The sequence below is a fragment of the Sparus aurata genome, chromosome 1 (genome assembly GCF_900880675.1).
Source record: "Sparus aurata chromosome 1, fSpaAur1.1, whole genome shotgun sequence".
Lineage (NCBI taxonomy): Eukaryota > Metazoa > Chordata > Actinopteri > Spariformes > Sparidae > Sparus > Sparus aurata.
This window is the reverse complement of record NC_044187.1, coordinates 28843514-28864363: the sequence shown is the minus strand read 5'-3', so window position 1 is coordinate 28864363 and position 20850 is coordinate 28843514. Positions and strand designations below refer to the sequence as shown.

The window sequence follows — 20850 nt, the reverse complement described above, 5'->3', positions numbered from 1 at the left end:
TCAGATTATGTTTCTCTTCCCATTAATTCACAGACATGTGATTCAAGACATTTGGTCCAAGTCATTTATTACGACTAGTCAAGTCAAGATACAGCACCTGGTTTTCATAAAGAGAGAGGATAAGGTATTAATACTGTATTACAATGATATCCTGGGCAAATTGAATTTTATAAAGTATAACAATGAAGTTAAACTGTATTTAATTATCAATATTAAGTGATATAATTGTAATCGAACAGGAAATAATTACATTATGAAAGCACTGTTTCAGTGGAAAAGAGTGATCAATACATGTAAATTAGACACAGACAAATCATTTGAGTCATCGTGTCAAGTCTAGCCACAAGTCTTTCACAACCAAGACTTGTCTGTTATGTTAGATTGCATATCTATTTATTCAAGTTTACTCTTTAATATGTGTACTGTCAATGTAATTGTGTTTGTAGTATATCAAAAAAAAATATTGATACAAGAAGTGAAAATAAAAAATATTATGTTGCAGAATATGTCAGATGTCACATGGATTGTTCTTTTCAACAGCACATTTTATTATATAAAAAAAGGCAATTCAGATTGTTCAAAATGACACCGATAGTAAGACACGCTGCTCTTAATTGTTTTAATGGTAATTTCCAATTCTGTGGGCACCGCATTAAAATCATTTTCTCCTAACTTGGGTCCCTTTAAATCCTACTTGTAAAGAGTCAATAAAGTTTATTCAAACAAACACCGCGACGTCACGACACACAATGGCTGCCTGTGGTACAGCTGTGACGGTTCTCACTCCAAATGGGAGAAGACAAACAGTTAAAGTGTCTCCAAACACACCGTTGTTACAGGTAACTCGTGTTTTAAGAACATTTCATGCTTTCTGATAACGACTGTTTGTCTCCTGCGCGTTTCTTTCTTGGTAAACCAGCAAACTGTTCTCTTCTGAGTTAGCTTGTTTGGCTAACAGCAGTTAGCCAGTGACAGATCAGTTTCTGTTTTCGTGCGGATAAAATGACATGATTTTGCTATTTTTTTTTGGCAGCTCTTGACCTGTGAGATTAATCTTGTGTTTGATACCTGCAGGTGCTGGAGGATGTCTGCAAAAAGCACGGATTTAACCCGGACGATCACGGTTTGAAGTGAGTACTAGTTGGCTGATGTAGCTGTCAGTGTACTGACAGTTGAGCTAAATCAGTGTAAGCTTTTAATTCCTGGCCTGATCCTAGACTGAATCTGATCAGGTTCAGTATGCTGTGCGTAAAAATCACAGTCTGAGATCATAACAGTGATGAACACTTGTCATGGCTACTGATACTAAACCAGGAGGACAAAGCAGCCGAGGTTTGTCTGATCTATTAGGTGGGGTGTTGAACCGAGGGGTTGAATACAAGCACCGATTTTTATCAATGGGTAAGACAAATAAATATAATTTTGGCTTCCCACAATGTTTAATTATGTTTGGACCATCTCCAAAAAAGAAAAAAAGCTTCACAGTTGAGATAAAACCCAGGATTTTATCCATTACACTGACTTCATTTCATCAAATGAATTATATTGATGCAACAATTGCTACATTTTGTTTTAATGACTCAGCAGATCTACTGGAGAGATATTTAGCTTTATTTTTCAGTGTTGTCAAGGAAGGATGCAATTGTCCCATCATGCATCTGTCATCAACTCTTGACAGGTTTCAGAGGACTACTGTTGACCTCACGCTGCCATGGAGGTTTGCAAACCTGCCCAACAACGCCAAGCTGGAAATCGTGACAAGCACGAGGAAACAGGCTGCAGCCGACAGCCAGGTTAGTTAAAACGAAAATCTGTGTGAGAGAGAGAGGTTACATTTTAGAGGAACATATTAAAGACCCATAGTAAGAGTCACGGTATCAGTGTATGTGTGAAGCACCATATGTAAGGGTACATATGGTCATCATCTGCTAGTCGGTATCACTGGTAGCACTAGTATCACAGGTTAACACTCAGGTTTGACCGTGTGACAAACAGAGATGAAAGCTTGTCACTAAAGTATAGCTTTTAAATATATTGAATGAGAACTTCATATATTTGTGTTTTCAGAATGATGAACAAAAAAATGCAACACATTGAAATGTAAGGAAGATTTTCTGTTCATCAAACATAATGGACAGTTATCTGTTTTATATGGCTTTTGTAGTAAAAAGAATCTACATTGACTGGTTGATAATTCTTAATCAATATATATCCCAGATCCACATCGAAGCACTTAGTAGTTTGGATAGTTTGATGTGTAGGCACGGCTGACTGAACCAAGTATTTGTTATTCATTTTTATGTTTTTTAGAAAAAAATTTTTTTTACACTGTTTCAATTGGTGGCTGATGTAAACTCAAAAAAACAAAAAACAACACTGAGTCTAACAAGTCAAAAACAGCCAGCTTAGATCATAATATTGTATTAGTTGGCAGTAACGTGGCGTTGTAAACAGGTGTTTCAGTATGGTGTTATTTCAGCAACATCCCCCGGAAAAGCTTCACTGCTCCTTGTCATATATTCTTTTACACTGACTGAACACATGTCTTCCAAAGAAACTTCCCTCATTTCATTTAATGAGGATTGTGGTGGAGAGCTCTCTCCAACATGTCGGCTAAGATCTCCGATAGGTGCTCAGTTGAGTCTTACTCTGGTGCCTGTGAACACTGTAATATACGAGTCACATCATTTTCATCAAGTCAGTCAGTCAGTTAGCCTTCGAGCCCCGCATGGAATAAGCTGTATTAACTGTATGTCACAGTCTGATGATAAGAGCTCGCCATCACAATACAGGTAGTTCCCCAAAACACTGGGCTTGTCCCGAGTACCATATTTTGGGCATCTACACTCTACTGAGGATAACCCTCAAGTATTCAAAGCTTTGACCACTAATTAAACTGCTAATTTAATGCCAAAGAGGAGCTCCATTTCTTGCTCCCCATCACTTTTTTGCCTCTTTTTCAGTGCAGCCAATCTAACGTCTCCTTCCTCTTCTAAAAAATAAAAATAAAACACTGATTTGGATATTTAGTTTCGAAAACCCTCAAGTATTCGGGCCAGCCCAATGAAACACACTGGGTAATCTAAGATGTGCCTCACAGGATTATGTAGAGCTTTTACCTCCTCAAAGTTAAGCGTGCACAGGTGAGATGAATCCCTGTCTAAGTGCAGGAATCTGGGTTTAATGGTTACATGTGCCATGAGTGTTTTCGGGACGACTCCAAACTGGCAAAAGACAAAACAGTTTAGATATCTGCAGGAAAGAAAGATAATCCCTCTGCTTCAATAATTCAACAGAGTAAGTATTGTATTACATTAAACCATATTACGGTTTGTTCCACCCATAATTGGTAAAACAAAAGAAAAGAAAAAAAGTCCCAGATCATACGTAGCCTTATATTCTAGTGTCACTGTTATTTTGGTATTTCGGTCAGCTGTATTTGTGTTTTTTGTTATTGTCAGTACCTGGTCATTTATAAATTCTCCGCCTGTGTTCTTGCTTTCACTCCAATCTGATCTGTATCCAAAAACACACTTTTTGTAGCTGAGCTGTAGTTTCCTATGACATCATGGCATCATAATCTAAGCAGTAAAATCACGGCTGGGTTTGATCTGTTGTACTTGTTCATTTGATGGATGGTTGACTGTTGATACCTCACACACTCACACACACACACACACACACACGTACATGCACAGACGTACACTCTCAGGCTCTCCCAGCATTCACTTCAGCCAGACGGGTGTGTGAGAATGTTTCGTGTTTGGCTGTTGACAGCCAAGGTGCTCTTTTCATCTCTCCCGGTGTGCCGACGGGCAGCGTGCTTTCTGTGCTGGACAACATGGTTGTTCAGTAAACAAAAACAAGTCATTGAATGACTCAGAGGGAGAAAGAACAACAGAGACTCGCCCTGATGCCTGCTGTTACTCATTTCAGACTGAGCTAGACACACATGTGCAACTTAATCAAGTTTGATTATCAAAGAATTTTCTTCCTGCAAAATGTCTCAAGAATGTTGAGCCAAGAACTTACTAATGGCCACCTAGGGAGACATGAGTAGTTCCCCCTCTGCATTTAAGTTGACCTTTGTCACACATTCCTAAAATGCGAAGGGTTTGAGGCAAAGATACATTTTGCATTCACCTATTTTTAAACTTTGCCTCTTGTAGTGTTAAAAGGCAATTAATATTGTGAAATACAACTTTCAAATTGTTTAAAATTACTTAAAATTTACTGTAATAAATTGAGGCTAGTTCATAACTTCTTAAATGTTTCTTGTAGTATGTTTAAAATGTTTCTTTAGTGTCGATGCTTGTGACATAATAAGGTCTCTGTGTAAATTGTGTGCTTCGTAAGAAAAAAACAACATTTAAAATAAGGTCTTGTGTCCCTCTGGTTTCTAAGACATGTACATTCTAATTTGGGATCAAAACCAGTATGATAAAACTGCCAGAAAAAAACATGGAGCAACTCATTTCTTAATTACCTCACCGGACATGGTATATACAATGAGGTTGGACAAACAGCTCATGAGTTTTGGATGGACTGTTGATAATATAGACCCTTTATTGTTACTTCACGCTGGTCACTGTGTTTAGTGTGTGTTTGTAGTCTTTAACATGTGCTTAAACTACAGATCAGTATGTTACTGTTGCTTCCTGTCCTTCAGGTGCGGATTGCGCTGCAGATGGAGGATGGCTCTCGGCTCCAGGGTTCCTTCTCGAGTGGACAGAATCTTTGGGACCTGATCACACATTTCCCCCAGATCAGGTGTGTGTATTAGCATGTACACGTGTACAAAATGTATGTGTGTGGGTGTGCTTTTGTACGTGTTTCATTGCGAAGACCAATCAGAAAGAATGGAGGACATTTTTAGAGAGTTCTTTTCTGGTTCTTCACAGGACTGTCCAAGGATTAGGCTTACTTTTAGGGTTAAGGTCAGAATAAAGGTGGGGTTATATACTGAGTGGGAGGATCTGCAACTACTATTACATGTTTCTCTGAACAGTATCCTCAATTTTTCTTAGAAACACACAACTCTGCTCGATAGTGTTGGCCATTAGTTTTGAGCATTTCAATTTTTCTGAGAAAAGGTGCTTCATCCATCAGTACTGCATGATGGACTGCTCTCGGTGGCCATTGCGATGTTGAAAAAAGCCAGTCTGGGGTGTTAATTGGAGTGGCTTCATCCAAAGTATAACCAGAATTCAAAAGTGGAAATGGGCATTCCTGTCTGGTATAACTGTAATGCTGTCTCACAGACGACGTTATCAGCATGGCTATCGCTTGCAGAAACCCTAATCTCAGGGTTAAGGAAAGGCAGAGTGGATAACTCAATTGTATTGATAAGTTTGGGAGTTTTCATAATTACTGTTGAATAAAAAGAATGTCGTTTTTTGAACCTTCTCAAGTCCCGGTGGCAAGGGGAAACATATCAGCTAGGGAACGGACTTTAGTGCAACACCGGCACTCTCCCTTTAGTGAATGCCCTCCAGTTCACTATTGTTCTACCTCAATTTATGTCACTCTCCCTCTTCACCTTTTTTTTGTCTCAGTTGGGTTCCTTTTCTTTTGCACTGTAGAGTTTCCACAGTTATTCCAGTTATTCCACAGTTACCTGTAATAGTAACCTGGGAAAACAATGTCTCCTCCTGTTTTGGTTGATAGTGCCGTTAACATGCCATTACACTGGAACAATAAGTATAAATGTCTCGGTGATTGGATGTCTCTAACCTAAATGCAGCTTGGGAGGCGTAGAATACGAGAAAAAGAGAAATTAAAAAATCTCCCTTACAACTTTATTCAGTGTCTGCACATCCCCGGTAGAGTACTAGAGATGGTCCTCACAAGTATTGATGACCGACGTGTTTGTGTGTGTGTCTTTGCCTGTACACTGTTTTGCCAGAAAGTGATGGTTACCGTTGTGCAGGAATGATCAAACACTTTGTTAAATAACATCCCTTCTTCTCTTCACTCCTCTACTGCAGTTCAAGCTTTCCTACACATCACCACTACTCATTTAAACACATACACGTGCACACACACATGCAGCTGTTACTCAGTAGTTCCAGCTGTGCGGTCCCAGGTGCTCGTGCATCCGCCCAGTCCTCATCTCATCTCTATTAAATGACATCACTCCGTATCCTGATCCTTTTCAAGGGAAGTTACGCTTCCATGAAATGAATATTAGCCCCACACCAGCGTAAAAGTTCTGGGAATGTTGTGATGCAGAGGGGGGAAAGCTTTGATTTTTCTAGAATTGAGGAGAACAATAGTAAAACATTTATGGTTCAATTAGTCTCAACACGGGACTGTGCGCACATGGTTTACACATGCAGACAGCGTGCCACTGCATCGCATGAGGTTTGATTGTAAAATCACGGAGCTGATTTTCTAGAACAAGGGAAAGTCACTTCTGTGTTTGGTTTCGTCACTGTTAAAGCCAATAAAAATAATTCATCCATAATTTTAATGTCTGTTTTTTTCTGTCGGCGCCACCTGATTCCAGTGTGTCGGAGCTGTCTGAGTCAGGATCCACCCCTGTGTGTGTTTACATGAGAGACGAGGTATGCAATGTTCCTTTAAATCTCCCTTCGTTAAGAGATGAAAGTGAGTTTTATTGTAACAAAGCCATGTGTGTGTAGGTGAGTGGGGAAGAAGCACTCAAGAAGGCCACTCTGAAGTCTCTGGGTCTTACAGGAGGAAGCGCCATTGTCAGGTAGGCTGCTTGTGTTCGAGCTGATTTGATGAGGACAAACAGCATAAACAATGTAAAGTTGAGAGTTTATGCTGTTCTTTGTTTTTCCGTTTAAGGTTTTTGCTTAAAAACAACAAAGCACAAGAAGAGGAACATGGCGGGGAAGCCACTGAAACACCTGCTATACCAACCACACCTGCTGCCAAGGAAACCAAGCCCAGCCAGCCATCTCAGCCTAATCCTGTTCCTTTGCATCCAGAGACGTCAACAACAGAGGTGCCAATTAAAAATTCAAACCAGGATAGACCAATGCCAACCCACCCTGCGCCCCCTTCCACTTCTGCCACAAGCACACTTCCTGTTAAACAGGAAGAGGTTCCGAACTCCCATGATGCAGTTCGGCCAAAGGTTCCTCCCGTGGAGAAAGGATTGTCAGAGGAGGATGGTGAGAAAGCAGGGCCATCAGGACTGAACTCTCACCCATCTGCTTCCTCCTACTCCGCTGCTCCCTTCATTCCCTTCTCTGGAGGTGGTCAGCGCCTTGGGGGTCCTGGGGGAGGTGCAGCAGGACGCTCGGTATCTTCATCCTCATCATCCTCTTCTCTGGCTGCTCATACTGTTGCGGTAGAATCACCCAAAGCCAAGAAAGCCAAATCCAGCCACAGTTCCAGCACCAAAGTAAGCTGTACCACGACAAGAGGTGCAAATGCACCTTGTATTTCATTCTAGGATTATTTAGATTTCTACTATCAAACAGACATACATTTGCAAACCTCACTTTGCATGTTGAGAGTATTACATTTTTAGAAATCAATCATAGCACAATTCATCTAGCAGTTACATGAAATTATAGATGTTTACATTTTCATTTTTTAGCACTTTAGCAAGTAATTCGAGTTGGCTTAAAAAGTGATAATGGTCATGAGATATGCTTTACAGCTACGGAACAGCTAATAAACTGACCTTGTTCGGAGATTTCTTCTCAAGCTGTTGTGTACAATATCAAGAGTAACTTTTAACTTCAAACTGCTAAACTTGGCCATGGTCTATATTGGTCAAAGTATGATTTCAGTATATTTTTCAGCAAGTGCAGAGATGATTATAGATTTGAAAAAAGTGGATTGCATTGTCAATACTTCAAATACACTTCAGGCTACCAGGAAGCCCAAATCACACTTTCACACTCCTCTTAAGAGACTAATGTTGCTCCAAGTTATATTTGTTTCCCCTATTAATTGCTTTTTGTTTGATGCAAGCAAACTTTTGTAGATTACATTATTTTACTGTTGACTTAAAGTTCATTCTTGACTCTGTTCTTCAAGTAATTTAGTACCACTTAATTGAGTAGCTTTTTGTTTTCCTTTCACAGCGTCAAACCACTGCCAACCAGCCGGACGAGGACATGGAGCAGGGGGAGGAGTTCTTGGAGGTAAGCCTATTTATTTACAGTATTTACAGCTTTCCTTGAATGAGCCTTGAACTTAATATTATTCTGCAACTCGTCAATTTCTCAAAGTGTCCTAATTGCCTCCAAGAGCTGTGTGTCACTGCCACTCCAATTAAATCAATGGGCCAAACTACCATACAGTAGTTGACTCCCCGTTGCTTTGAGCACACTGGCCTGCACCTGTCCCTTTTAGTTCAGACAGTCTCTTTGTCTCACCTCTTTCCCTCTGCAGACATGTGCCTCACAGTTTGAAAACCTCTGCGTTAGATGAAAACATCAGTGTGTGTGATTTTAATATCTCCATTCTTATCTCTGTTTCTGCAGCCAATAGAGAGGGAGCCTCTCATCTACCACCTGGACACGATGTCCCATCAGTCTGAGGACCACGACAATCTGCCCGACCAGTTCTTTGAAGTGACGGTGGACGATGTGCGCAAACGCTTCGCCCAGCTGAAGAGCGAGAGGTGGGAGAAGGAAGTGAATGGAAGCAGTTGAGTGACTTGGGGTCAGAGGACTGCGTGTGTGATATTTGGTATAAATACCTTGTTGCTGCAGAAACACGTCTGGATCAGATGTGTTCCTGCACTGTTTGTAACAGATAATTAGTCAGTTTGGCATTTGGTCCTGCGGTGTTGTGTCGATGTATAACCCTTAATTGCAGAATACCATCGCAGTGATGAGAGGCCATAGGCTGGGAGAATGGCGGGCATCACTGCGTGCGTTTTGAAGTTCTTCTTCTTTTTTTTTTTTTTATTTATTATGAGTTTGAAGTTTTTATTTATTTATGAGCGCTTCTTCAAAACAGATGCGGAGGAGTTTACTCTGCGCTCTCTGGATGTGGCCGCAGCAGACCACAGCTGCTGAGACACTGTGTGTGTTTGTAAACATGCTTTCATTTATAAGACACTACAAAAGCCTTCTAAATATGGCATCCAGGGAGCAATTAGCGAGCCTGTTCTGTGCAGACGTTTATCTTCCAGCCATCGACCAAACACCGTCAGGTTGAGACCACACCGCGTACGTCCTTTAATCTCCGTCTACATTGACTTAGCCGGCTGCCTCATGGCTACGCTACTACTGTGTCAATGACTGCAATTACAGAGGGTGGAATTAAGCAGACCACAGCAATTCGTCTCGGGCCTCCAACGCGCACGCACGCAAGCACGCACACATGCACGGCCACACACGAGTCGGGGGAAGAGGATGAAACATTTTGTGCTCGTCTTTCCCCCTGTTGACTCCTGCGGTCTGCTTTTTATTTCACAGCTCGTTTCATTATAACCGCGTCTTGTCTCTTTCTCACTCGTTCCTTTCAGGAAGTTATTGGAGGAGGCCCCGCTGATGACTAAATCTCTGAGAGAGTCACAGATGAAGGAGAAGATACAAAGATATCCCAAAGTGAGCAAAATCACAATCCTGTTTTTTTAAATGGTTGTATGAAATATAAAATCACGCAGACTCTGAATAACCTGCTGCCACTGTTTGTTTCCAGGTGGTCCTGAGGGTCCAGTTTCCTGACAGACATGTTCTACAGGGCTTCTTCAGGCCTCTGGAGACAGGTGTGTGTGTGTGAGTGTGTGAGTGAGTGTTTGCGTGCATGTGCAGTGTGGAGAGTGTTCATTTCAGCTGGCTAGCCACAGGTATGGCTGCAATGTTAAAGCTCCTTGTGGCTCCCTCACCACATTTATGACTGTAGCCACACCAGAGTGACAGAGAGACGGCAAGAATGAGACAGGTCTGTAATTCCAGGGATTAGATCCACCTCAACACGACAACCAGCTGAACAACACATCTGAGGGAAATTCCATGTGAAAAATGAATGATACTGCACACAGTGACTGACTGGAGGTGTTCTGTGTTTGTTTTGTGTACAGTTGCTGCCGTGAGGCATTTTGTGAGGAGTCACTTGGAGGATCCTCAGCTCAGTTTCTATCTGTGTAAGTGTCATTTAATCTTCCCACTAATTAATCATGAACTCATCAGCCGCAGAAATGCATCCCTGCAGCTCCTTTTGTCAAGGTTAGATGTGTATATGAAACCTTATATTTGTGCTTTCACACCTGGCCAGAAAATAATGATTCCAGCCTTTTTAAAAGTTGTTTATAGGTTTTTCCAACATTTCTGTCACTATAACCAGTACTGGGTTTTTAAAGCTCATGCTTATTATTATTCCTAAAATTAACAAACATTTCTCAACAGGACCCCTATATATGTTCTGAACGAGACACTTTATATTTCCATTCACAGTCATAGTTTTCTTATTAGCTAATAAGAAAACTATGACTGTGACAAAAGGTTGCAGAATGCTCCACGATAATGCTTTTTTTGGTTAGTTTATGTCTTTCTAAAAAACATCCACAAACTCAAATCCTACACAACATCATAAAATAAAACAACTTTCCTTTTGCCAGTGATACTACATACATGGATAAGAGACGGTTAGGAAGCCGATGTCGGTGTCTGTTCTTGTTCTAAAGAGATACACATTTTCATACACAAACGTAAATCATGTCTCGGCCCTGTCCAAAGATACAGGGTAAGTGTTCAGATGCTGCACGCTCAGCAGTGTTGTAAAAAGTCATATATCGTAAGCATATTGTGATAAAATATTACTATGGTTAAAGTGAAAGTCACCCATATGAATAGTATTTGAGTGTACAAGGAAAACTTTAAGTTATACAATTACATGTAGGTCCTATGTCAGCACTGTATAGTCGGGGTTGACCGATTATTGGAGCTGATATTCAGCATATTTCTGAGCATTCATTTAAGAAAATTAAATAAAAATCTCATTACTGATAAATTGATTTTAGAATATGCTACTCTGGCTCTGTCACAGCGTCTACATCTGCAAAGTTACTAGCAACATAAGTTATCGAATACATTTGTTGTAAAAATGGAGATGCTGAAAATAGAGATGCTTCTTCACTTTGTTCAGTTTAACTCTGCAAGCTCAGTATAGCTTTAAGCAAGGAGTGTGTATTTCTAATTTCTACCCATGTTGTTCTTGCTTGTATTTTAGTCATCACCCCCCCAAAAACCATCCTGGATGACCCTTCAGCTACACTGTTCCAGGTAAGATGCTGCCACCACACCGCCACTTAAGTCTTCCAGTAACACTTCTTCAAACCACAACAATAAACAGAACAATTTGTCTCAAACAACCACATCACAGTCGAACTGCAGAAAACAACAACTACAAAACTCTGGCTTTCCATCTTTGAAGCTACCTCAACAAACACACACACACACACACACACACACACACACACACACACACACACACAGACTGTAAAATGTATCGGCTGGTCCCTCTCTCCTCTTCAAAGCCCCACCACATTCCCGTTCTCCCCCTCTTCTCTCGCTCCTCCACACTCTCACACTTGTTCCCCCCTCTCTCCACTGTCCTTGACCCCAGCTGGGCTTGATTTTTCCCAGACTGGCACATGGGGTTAATACAGGCCTCGCTTTGATCTTGACACACACACACACACACACACACACACACACACACACACACACACACACACACACACAGGGCAATGGGCAGCCTCGATGCTTTGTTGAGTTCAGAGCCATTGGAATAATGAAACAGTTGAGAGTGAAGAGATACAAATGAAAAAACAAGAAGTTGTCCTCTGTTTGATCAGACTGTACCCAGAAGCCCCTTCTGACACTCGTTGCTCTTTTGTTTTTAGAAGAGGTAGAACATTTTCATCATCCTGCTGTCTTTGCTTCTAACACTGTGACTCGAGCTTAAGTAGACCAAAGGAGACGTGGAGGAATGGAGGGGGGAAGAAGAAGTAGATTAAAGCGATCCTCTTGTGATGATGAACAAGATTCAGATCCTCAGAGGGGCTGCTACGAAAGATAACAATCCTCAAAAACCAAATATGTGTGTGTGAGTGAGTGAGCGTGCGTGCGTGTTTGTGTGTGTGTGTGTGTGTGTGTGTGTGTGTGTGTGTGTGTGTGTGTGTGTGTGTGTGTGTGTGTGTGTGTGTGCGAGCGAGCATGTGTGTGTGTGTGTATGTGTGTGTGAGAGTGTGTGTGTGTGTGAGTGTATAGGTGCCATGATCTCTCCGAATCAGATGTGATGTTCTGATGCAAGTCGCCCGTCTCTTTGTTTTTCATCTGTTTGTCCCTTCCTGAACTCTGTGCCTGTTTGTCACTTCACGTCCCTGTCCTGTACCCCAACCCCAGCTTTCGCTCTCTCTCTCTTCCTCTCAATTCACCCTCCCCACACCCTCCACCCTCATCCACCACCACCACCACTACTGTCCCTCTCTCCGACCCTCTCTTGTGCCTCACCCTCCTCCCCTCACCCCCATGTCTCTATCCATTAGGGACTTAAAAGCGTTAAAGTGCACAAAAACAAAATCTTTAATCCTCTTGGTGTCACGTCATATACACACACACACACACACACACACACACACACACACACACACACACAAACACACACACACTGTCTGGCTCGTTTCCCTGTCTATACATCAATCTTTGACGCACACACACAAGGAATCTTTAATCTTTTTTTTTTTTTTTGGTCATGTCACATAGACATGAGTGCACACACATATGTACTCTGTCCCTCTCTCTCACACACTCACTCACTCACACACACACACACACACACACACACACACACACACACACACACACACACACACATACACATACAGACGCACACTTTAATCACTTTGTGTCATGTCAGGAAAGGAATGTTTCCCAACCCAGAAGCCCTTTGATACCAGGCGTCCCCTCCCTCATCTGTCTCTCCCTCTGTCTTCCATCAGGATCCGTTCTGCCTCTCTCTCTCTCTCTCACTCCATTCCTTTCTCTTATATGTTTTTTTTTATTTATTTTTTTACACTGTTTCTCGCACACACACACACACACATAGGTCTTGTCCAGTCGCGCTGTCTCATCCCGAATGGAAGTGCCGCTGCCAGAGGGAGCGGGATAGCAGGAATGCCCGTTGTTTCACTGTAACACTTTGTTTCCTGCTCACAGGGCTGCGATAATAGCAATTAGGCCAGTGTGTCCCAATTTAGCCAACAGCTAGTGAGGGCGAGGGGGGCAGAGAAAGAGAGAGTGGACAGTGTGTGTAAACCGGGTTGTAGCGGAAGATGAACCAACCTAATTCCAGAGGCATCTCTTTTTACAGTGCTGATTTCAAACGGTACATGGAAAATGTTTCACCGACGGCGCTAGCACTACTGCTGCTTAACGGGTCGCTTTCATTACATAGTAGTGGGTCGATTAACCCCCCCCCATCTAATTTTAAGTCATATTTTGAATGAGGTGTCCTTGATTTCAGATGGGTGGACAAAAGCAGCTTCTCAAGACTGAGAGATAATAATATGATGTCACTTTCAAACTTCTTCTTGTTTTGAGCAACTGAGATCAAACTTGAATATATTCAGTTTAAACTGATGGCAAACTGAGAAGAGCAACAAATCCCCTCGTCTCAGGAATAAGTAATTGTTTGGCATTTTTGCTTGCTAAATCATTTGAATGGTCAATAATTAACCTGTTGTTCTGTTGATCCGCCAACCGTTGTAGCACTAGCACACAAAGGGATAATTATAAAATCTTCTGTTTGTTTGTGTGATATGAACTGCTCATCAACAAGTTACAAGAGCTTGCGGTTGATGTCTGTTTAATGGCTGTTAGAGCCTGATCAGTATTGGCGCAATGTCACATTTCCATTGCAGTTTCCCGTTTCAGTGCACTAACAATAAGGTTTATTGTAAAATATCTGGCCTTTGTAACTTATGACACATGTGTTTTGATAACCACATTAGGGGTGTCCATTAGGGTCGCTGCAGTGACAGAATTTTGCTATCGACTGATAAACTTATGACAACATTGGTACACCAGAAAAGGTGTTCGCTATCTGTAGAGCACTGTGTTGATTTACTGCTAATGCAAACAGGACATTTCTTACAGCCTCAGCTTCACATTAGAAGCATTTAGCCGGTGAAACGCCAATTGATTTTTACTTCGTAATCAAGTAGGCTAGACACATGTGTTCTGCACAATTAGCATCGTTCACCATTATAGTTTATCAAAAATGTGTCTACAGAGCAAAATAACAATCGTTTTTCGCCATTTGTTGACAGCAGATCAGTTTTGGATATGTCTGGGAGTAGTTTTATTCAGTCTGTGGGAGTAATGAACGAGAAGGAGTTGTTTGATGAAGAGCTGCAGGCGACAGACCACACACAAACTTCTCTGTGAGGTAATTACGTTTCCCTCATTAACATCATCAGGTTACCTATTAGCATGGGTTTAAATCCAACATATTGCCAAATAGGCACTTTTGCTTTTTCACTTTGACCACAAATCCTGTCAGCAAACTGCCCTTAATCTCGTCGCATTACAAGTGAAACGTGACTCCTGCTTCTCTACGTCTGGCTGACTGCGGCAGTTTGTAATCGTACATGTAGCACCCATTGTTGTAAATCCATTTTCACGCCAGGAACAATGACAAACGAAGAAAGCCTAGTGCAAATCGGCTGATATATCTCCATGACATCCGTATCAGCCCCTTAAATCGAGAATAGGTCTGGCTCTAAAGTTATTGCATAAACTAATCCCTGACAAGTTTATATCATATCAGGGGAAGATAAAGAAATGACGCACAGTACCAAAGGAAGTATGTGTAGACGCCGTAGTGATTTCATTTCATTGTGTGTTTTTACACCCTTGTCTTTCTTTGGTCAAAAAATATGAGTCCTCTTTTCTGTGTCTATAAACATCCACAGTAGATGTAATCATTCTTTAATAAAGATCCTTCCACGTAGACATTTACTAGTTTTTGTTTGAGATGAACTAGCTCATTTTTTGATCGATAAACAACCACCTACTATTTCTATGTCATCTTAAGTCTGCTTTAAAACAGATGATCACATTCATCTCTGGGTAGTTATACAGTTGAGGGTACTATTTACTGAACAAAGAGGATAAAAAGCAGAAATTACTCATGGTGTTTGTCTTGAGAATAAAGTTGAGGTTTGTCTCCATCAGTGGTTTTTGGGCACATGATGACCACCAGCTGAAAGTGGTTTTACCACAACATCGTTATTCTGCTTACACGCTCTCTCCTGTGTTGCTGCTGCGTTCCTGTGAGTAAGCACATGAGTAAAACCAGTGTTTTACTTTTAACTAGTTTTGTTTGTCTACTTTTCTATTAGAGTCACAGACATGTGCCCCGCTCTCCTGCCTGTCTGTCTGCCTCTCCACCGCCATAATTGTACGGTTGGTAATATCTGCCTGCCACCGGTCCATTATAACCATTAAGACGTTCACCAGAGAGGAGTGTTGTGCTGCAGGGGTGAAAGTGTTTTCACTAACCATTTGATTGAAGCTCATTTTGTGGTCTGCTTCAAAGAGCCACGGTTACTGGTTCAGATCCCCGAGCAGTGAATCATTTTCAAAAATGAACCTGACTTTTGCTTGGATGTGGTGGCAGCATTTGGTTCGCGTGTAGCTCGAGGCAGTTTTGGTTAGATTTCTCCACTTTTTTGCAGAAATTGACCTGTGTGGAAAAACAAACCAGTGGCTCCTGTTCACTTCTCCTCCTCCCTCTTTGTCTGCAGGCCGACCTGTTTCCTGGCGCTCTGGTGTACTTCGGATCCGACGTTAAGACAGGTTTGTGTCTTTTCAGTTCTTTTCTTTCATATGCTGATTGTGAATTTAGATACTGGTGTATTACTGAGGAATGTTATTTAACAAAACAATAGTTTACATTGTGTGACTCCCTGTGTGACGCCCTGTGTGTCTGTGTGTGTTTTCTGCACAGATTTTTTTATAAAGAGGGAACTGCTTGAGTCCTCCGTCTCTGCAGTGCAAGCAAATGAGTCCATTGCAAGGTATGTGTACACGTGTGTGGGTTTGTGTTTAAATGTGGGCCTGGCCGTGCGTGCATTTTGGGTGTGTATATGTACTTGTATCCCGCGGCAACCAGCCTATTTTCCTGTCACAAAGCTGTCATCATTGGAATCCCTTTGAGGTTCTGCCTAAACAGCAGGTGCCCCCATGCGCCCTCATTTCCTCCACACACGCACATACATATAAACACACACACACACCATTTTCCAGTCCTTCTAAAGATAGAGCTTGTTTCCCAACAGTGACCCCCACCTGTTGTCCTTTTGCTACTATAACAAGGTCATCACTCCTCCTCTGGTTTAGATCTTGGTCTTACTTCAGGCCTCATTCAAATGATGCTGCTTTAAATAGTTTAACTACTAATTACTGAAGAAAATGGAAACGACCAGCTCTTTTCACCAAAGCATATTTGTTGGTGTCCTTTTTGTTTTCTTACCCCACCTCAGCTGCATGCTCCAGGCCCCAGTAACTCCCCCAAGCTCCACGGGCTCTGACGAACTACTGCCTCCTCCAGAGCCGAAGGCGGACCCCAGCGGGCCCACGCATGCTGAGCCAGACCCGTCTGCACACACACAGGCTGCTAAACCTACCAGGTCTGACCCGGGCAAGGTGCCCAAGTGGCTCAAACTACCAGGTGAGGACGGGACAGGATGTTAGAGCACACACACTAAAAACACTCCTGCGCCAATTTCCACCACTCTCACACGCGTGGTTTACACAAAGAAAGAAAATGATCCATTGTTGCCTTTGACTTCTGGTCCAGTTCATGTTAAATGTTTTTCATCAGCACCACGTAGACCATTCATGACGCATTTAACTGAACTTTGCGAACCTCGTCTAGAAAAAAGTACGGTGTAGTCTTTGTTTGTATGTTTCTTTTATTGTTGCCTAGAACCACTCGCAGAAAGTTGGATCCTGCCCTAATCCCACCTGTATGTTACAGTGGGCACAGAATGGTCTTGCATTATTCTATAGGCCTATTGAACTTGCCCAAAAATAACCCTCCTTGCAATGAACCCCATTCCCCCCCAGCTTCGCTACCTGCAAATTTTTGAAAAAGTGATCGTGAAATGCATCCGTTAAAGCTCAACTTAATGTTACATATGTGTAGCTTGTCTGTCAGTGATGCACTCAATCTCTCCTGTCAGGCTTTTTGAGGGGGACTGAATGATTTGCTGTTTAAGGGCTCCCCATCGTGACATTCATCACCAGTCATACTTGGCTGTTTGGCAGATATTGTGGTCCTAAGTCCATTTCCAGGCAGAAGATGTTTTCGCTTGTCAGGAATTTTATTTCCTCCACAGCAGCAAAACAATGTTAGATCAGAAAGTCTTCAAAGTCGAGCTGGGCTTCATAAATACTGACTTCCTGTAACACATACGCTATAAAAAGAATTGAAGAAACCTGCTAGCCAAGCTACAATTAAGGCTGCAAACAACACATGATGCAACACCAGAACTTTGAAGTTGTGAATCCACAGTTGTTTTGTCTTTAAATATAAAACAAATACCACTTTTTAAACATTATTTTCAGGAATAAAGATAGACTCATCCCCGGCCAACTCAGCAGTTTGTTGAGGCCCCCTTCCTTGAAAGCTGATGATGCTCGTATTTCTTTATTAACTAATTGAAACACATACCAGATCTTATTGTTGGTCTGCTTCGCTTTCACACCACAAACGAACCACAGTCTTGGGTTCAGTTTTTTAGTCTGCACCGGAGGTCCACTGACTGCTTTCACGGCAGCCCAACGCGAACCACAACAACCAGGTTAGACGTGAAGGCTCGGTTACACACTTGACACAGAAACAAGTTATATTACCCCTACAGCCATCCTCCTCCGAGATCAGAAAAGTCGTGGTAAACACACACACACACATGCACACAAACCCCAAAACCACAGTCAATAGGAAATGGCCCTCTTTTGAAAGCATGATTCCTCATGACTCAGAAGATAGGGATGCATGTTAGGATGAACCAATTAGTTCAGGATGGTCACCCCCTCCGGCCCAGGAGACCACTACAGACACTCAGGGCCCAGGAAGAGGGCCTGCTGCTGGGCCACATCACACATCACGAGCCCCTGCGGTCTGTCCGGGCACGGCACTCTTCTGTTGTTCTATTGTGGTGTCTCTGGTGGTCACTGTATTGATGTTTTTGTTTAGAATAATGCTCCCTTTTCTCTCTCTTTATTTCGTCTTGTTTGTGTTTTTCTGCGCGCTTTATTTCTGGCTGATCTCCGTGTGTGTCCATCTGCGCCTTTTTAACAAAGTTGCGGCTGCTTTCTCTTTCATGAGGAAAGTTGAAAGAAAAAGACTGAGGGGAGGGGGGGCCGAACTGGGAGTTATAGACTCCATGTGTGGAACCCCACAGCACAGAGGACACTTAAATGCGTGTGCGCGCACACACACACACACACACACACACACACACACACACACACACCATGCAGGACTGTTTGTCCATCACTCATGATGTCTGGTAGTTTAACTTGACTTATCAGAGACGATGTGCGTGTTGTGATGCTTCCTGAAGGGATCGAGATTGGAGCCGACACTCTCCCAGTCTTCAGCCGGCATGTTGACAGGACTTATTACGTGCCACATGTTGCACAGGGCGCTTTGAAAAACAGCCGTCTCTGCTTGTTTTTAACTAATGTACAATGCAGATCCAGTGTCAGTGTTTTAAAATACAGCTGTGGTCATATATTATTATACATTGTATTTAATCATATTTTATTTTTCTTTGTACCCTGTTAAATGAAGACCATTTTTAAAGAAATAGTGGCCTGTATTTTGTTTTCTGGTTCTTGTAATAATGCTCAATATGGTGTTCAGCACGGTAGAGCTATGAGACAGTTAGCTTAGCTTAGAATAAAGCCTTTCCTAGCTCTGTCCAAAAGTAAAAAAAAAAAAAACATGCACCAGCACCTGTAAATCTCTCTGATTAACATGCTTGTGTGTTAAAACCGTACAAAAAACCAAGCGTGAAAGCACTACGTTGTCGCTTTTCATGGGTTTATGTGCCGGACTATTTTCTGGCAATGCACAGTCAGTGACAGCATCTTTAGTGGATAAATATGAGAACTGTATTGATCTGTCTTCAGAAAAACAGGTCTAACTATTCATTTTGATAAGAAAAAATGTTAAAAAGTGTCACAATACTGTTAACTAACTTAGATTGTTAATTGCTCTTTCCTGTTTTCTGCACAGGTAAGAAATAACACTGCTGCTGTGCGTTTTACGTGAGGAACGTACCACCACGACAGACGTCTGACAGGCTGCTTTCAGACCGAGTAGAGCACTTAAACCTTTGCTGCGCTTTGATGAAGAGGCTCAACTTTGTGACCACAGCGGACTCAACCCAGCGTGGAAGAGGCCCGCACTTGACTAGGTTTTAAAAAGGTCAACAATAATGAGATAAATGACTGAGTGAATAGTGAATATTTCATGGCCAAGAGGTGTTTCATTCCGGTTGGAGGAGAGAGTGCTGAAGAGGCTGCGTTTACTCAGCTGGTGAAAATGTAGTGCCGAGTGAATAAAGATTGTTGTACTAAAAATGTGTCTCGTATTGTCTTGTGTTGAAGCTGATGGAGTTTATCCTTTTTGTCTTAAGTTGTAAAAGTTCAAATTCACATTAAGGACCTGTCCTCCATAGTCTTGTTGATAAAGAACTGTGTAGCTCACCAGTTTTGTTTCCATGCTCCCGTTAGTGTGTGTGTCAGCCTTTGAAACATTCTCAACGTTTTTTTTTTGTTGGTGTTTTTTGCATTTTCATGGCGTAAGAGGTTCAACAGGAGTGTCATCTATAGGTGGCAGAAGCCAATAAGAATTTATTTTGACTTCCTGTAGTGTATAAGCTGCGGTCCTCACCAATTTTGTGGACACAGATTTATTTGTCCACAAAAAAACCATATTTTGTCAAAACTGAGTTGAGGCTGGAATCTAATGTTTTTGTTGTCATTCTTATCACGGTGTTGAGCTGTAGATTTTCAGTGGAAACAAAATAGGAAATGTACAGTAACTCTTTAAAACCAAAATGCAGTTACATCAGCTGTGTTGATTTTGTCACCAAAACCGACAAAGGCTCATCCTGCTGCACTCTTTTAACACAGGTAGCTAAATACCTGTACGGCAGCCAACAAGATATATTAAAGATGTAATTTGCAAGAAATGGCCAGAATTCACAGCAGGATCTGAAAGTACAGGGCGAACCAAAACTGCAGTTTATCACCTCATGAGGTACAAAGTGGTATAACAAGACAGGGTGCGCCAGAGCTAGCTGGTTAGCGTGCGTCACGATACGTGGATGTTTTTGACAACAATAAAAAAAAAAAAAAGTGTCCTGCTCTGTTTAAAAATATTTTTTATTTTATTTTACGTATTAAACTTAAACTCTGGGCAAATCTTGCCCGTTTATGTTAAAGCTAGCTGATGAGATAGCTGCAGCTTGCCAAAATTTTACTTACCTATTGATTTAATGAATAATTGTCCATTTGATTACACTCACATCTTTGTTAGTCTGCGGTCCCTCATGACTAAATAAGTAATTTACTAAATCCAATCATAATGACACAATGATTGGAACTGATGTTTCCTCTGAGAGCAGCTTGTTTATTCAGTTATGGAAAAGATAAATATTTTTGATTACCTCAATAATATTATGAATATTATACATGGTGCCCCTTTAAGATTTCTACTCAAGTACTATTCATATCGGTAACCTCCGCTTATACCAAAGTATACATCTGTTTGTGTCTGTGTGTCTGGTGGTGTTAAAGAGCAGCTCCACATTTTTCAGCTGCCTCGCTG

General features: G+C 41.7%; 1 protein-coding gene across 1 annotated transcript; it reads left to right on the top strand.

The window, feature by feature from the left end:
• Positions 1-726: 726 nt before the first annotated feature.
• aspscr1 (ASPSCR1 tether for SLC2A4, UBX domain containing) lies at positions 727-19598 on the top strand. Its single transcript, XM_030433841.1, has 17 exons — positions 727-839; positions 1075-1130; positions 1679-1793; positions 4670-4770; positions 6509-6566; positions 6645-6718; positions 6814-7375; positions 8067-8126; positions 8469-8608; positions 9461-9542; positions 9637-9703; positions 10019-10081; positions 11167-11219; positions 15749-15800; positions 15952-16021; positions 16487-16674; positions 19252-19598. The coding sequence occupies exons 1-17, from the start codon at positions 750-752 to the stop codon at positions 19260-19262; spliced, it is 1842 nt and encodes a 613-aa protein (XP_030289701.1). The 5' UTR covers positions 727-749; the 3' UTR covers positions 19263-19598.
• The last annotated feature ends 1252 nt before the right edge of the window (positions 19599-20850 follow it).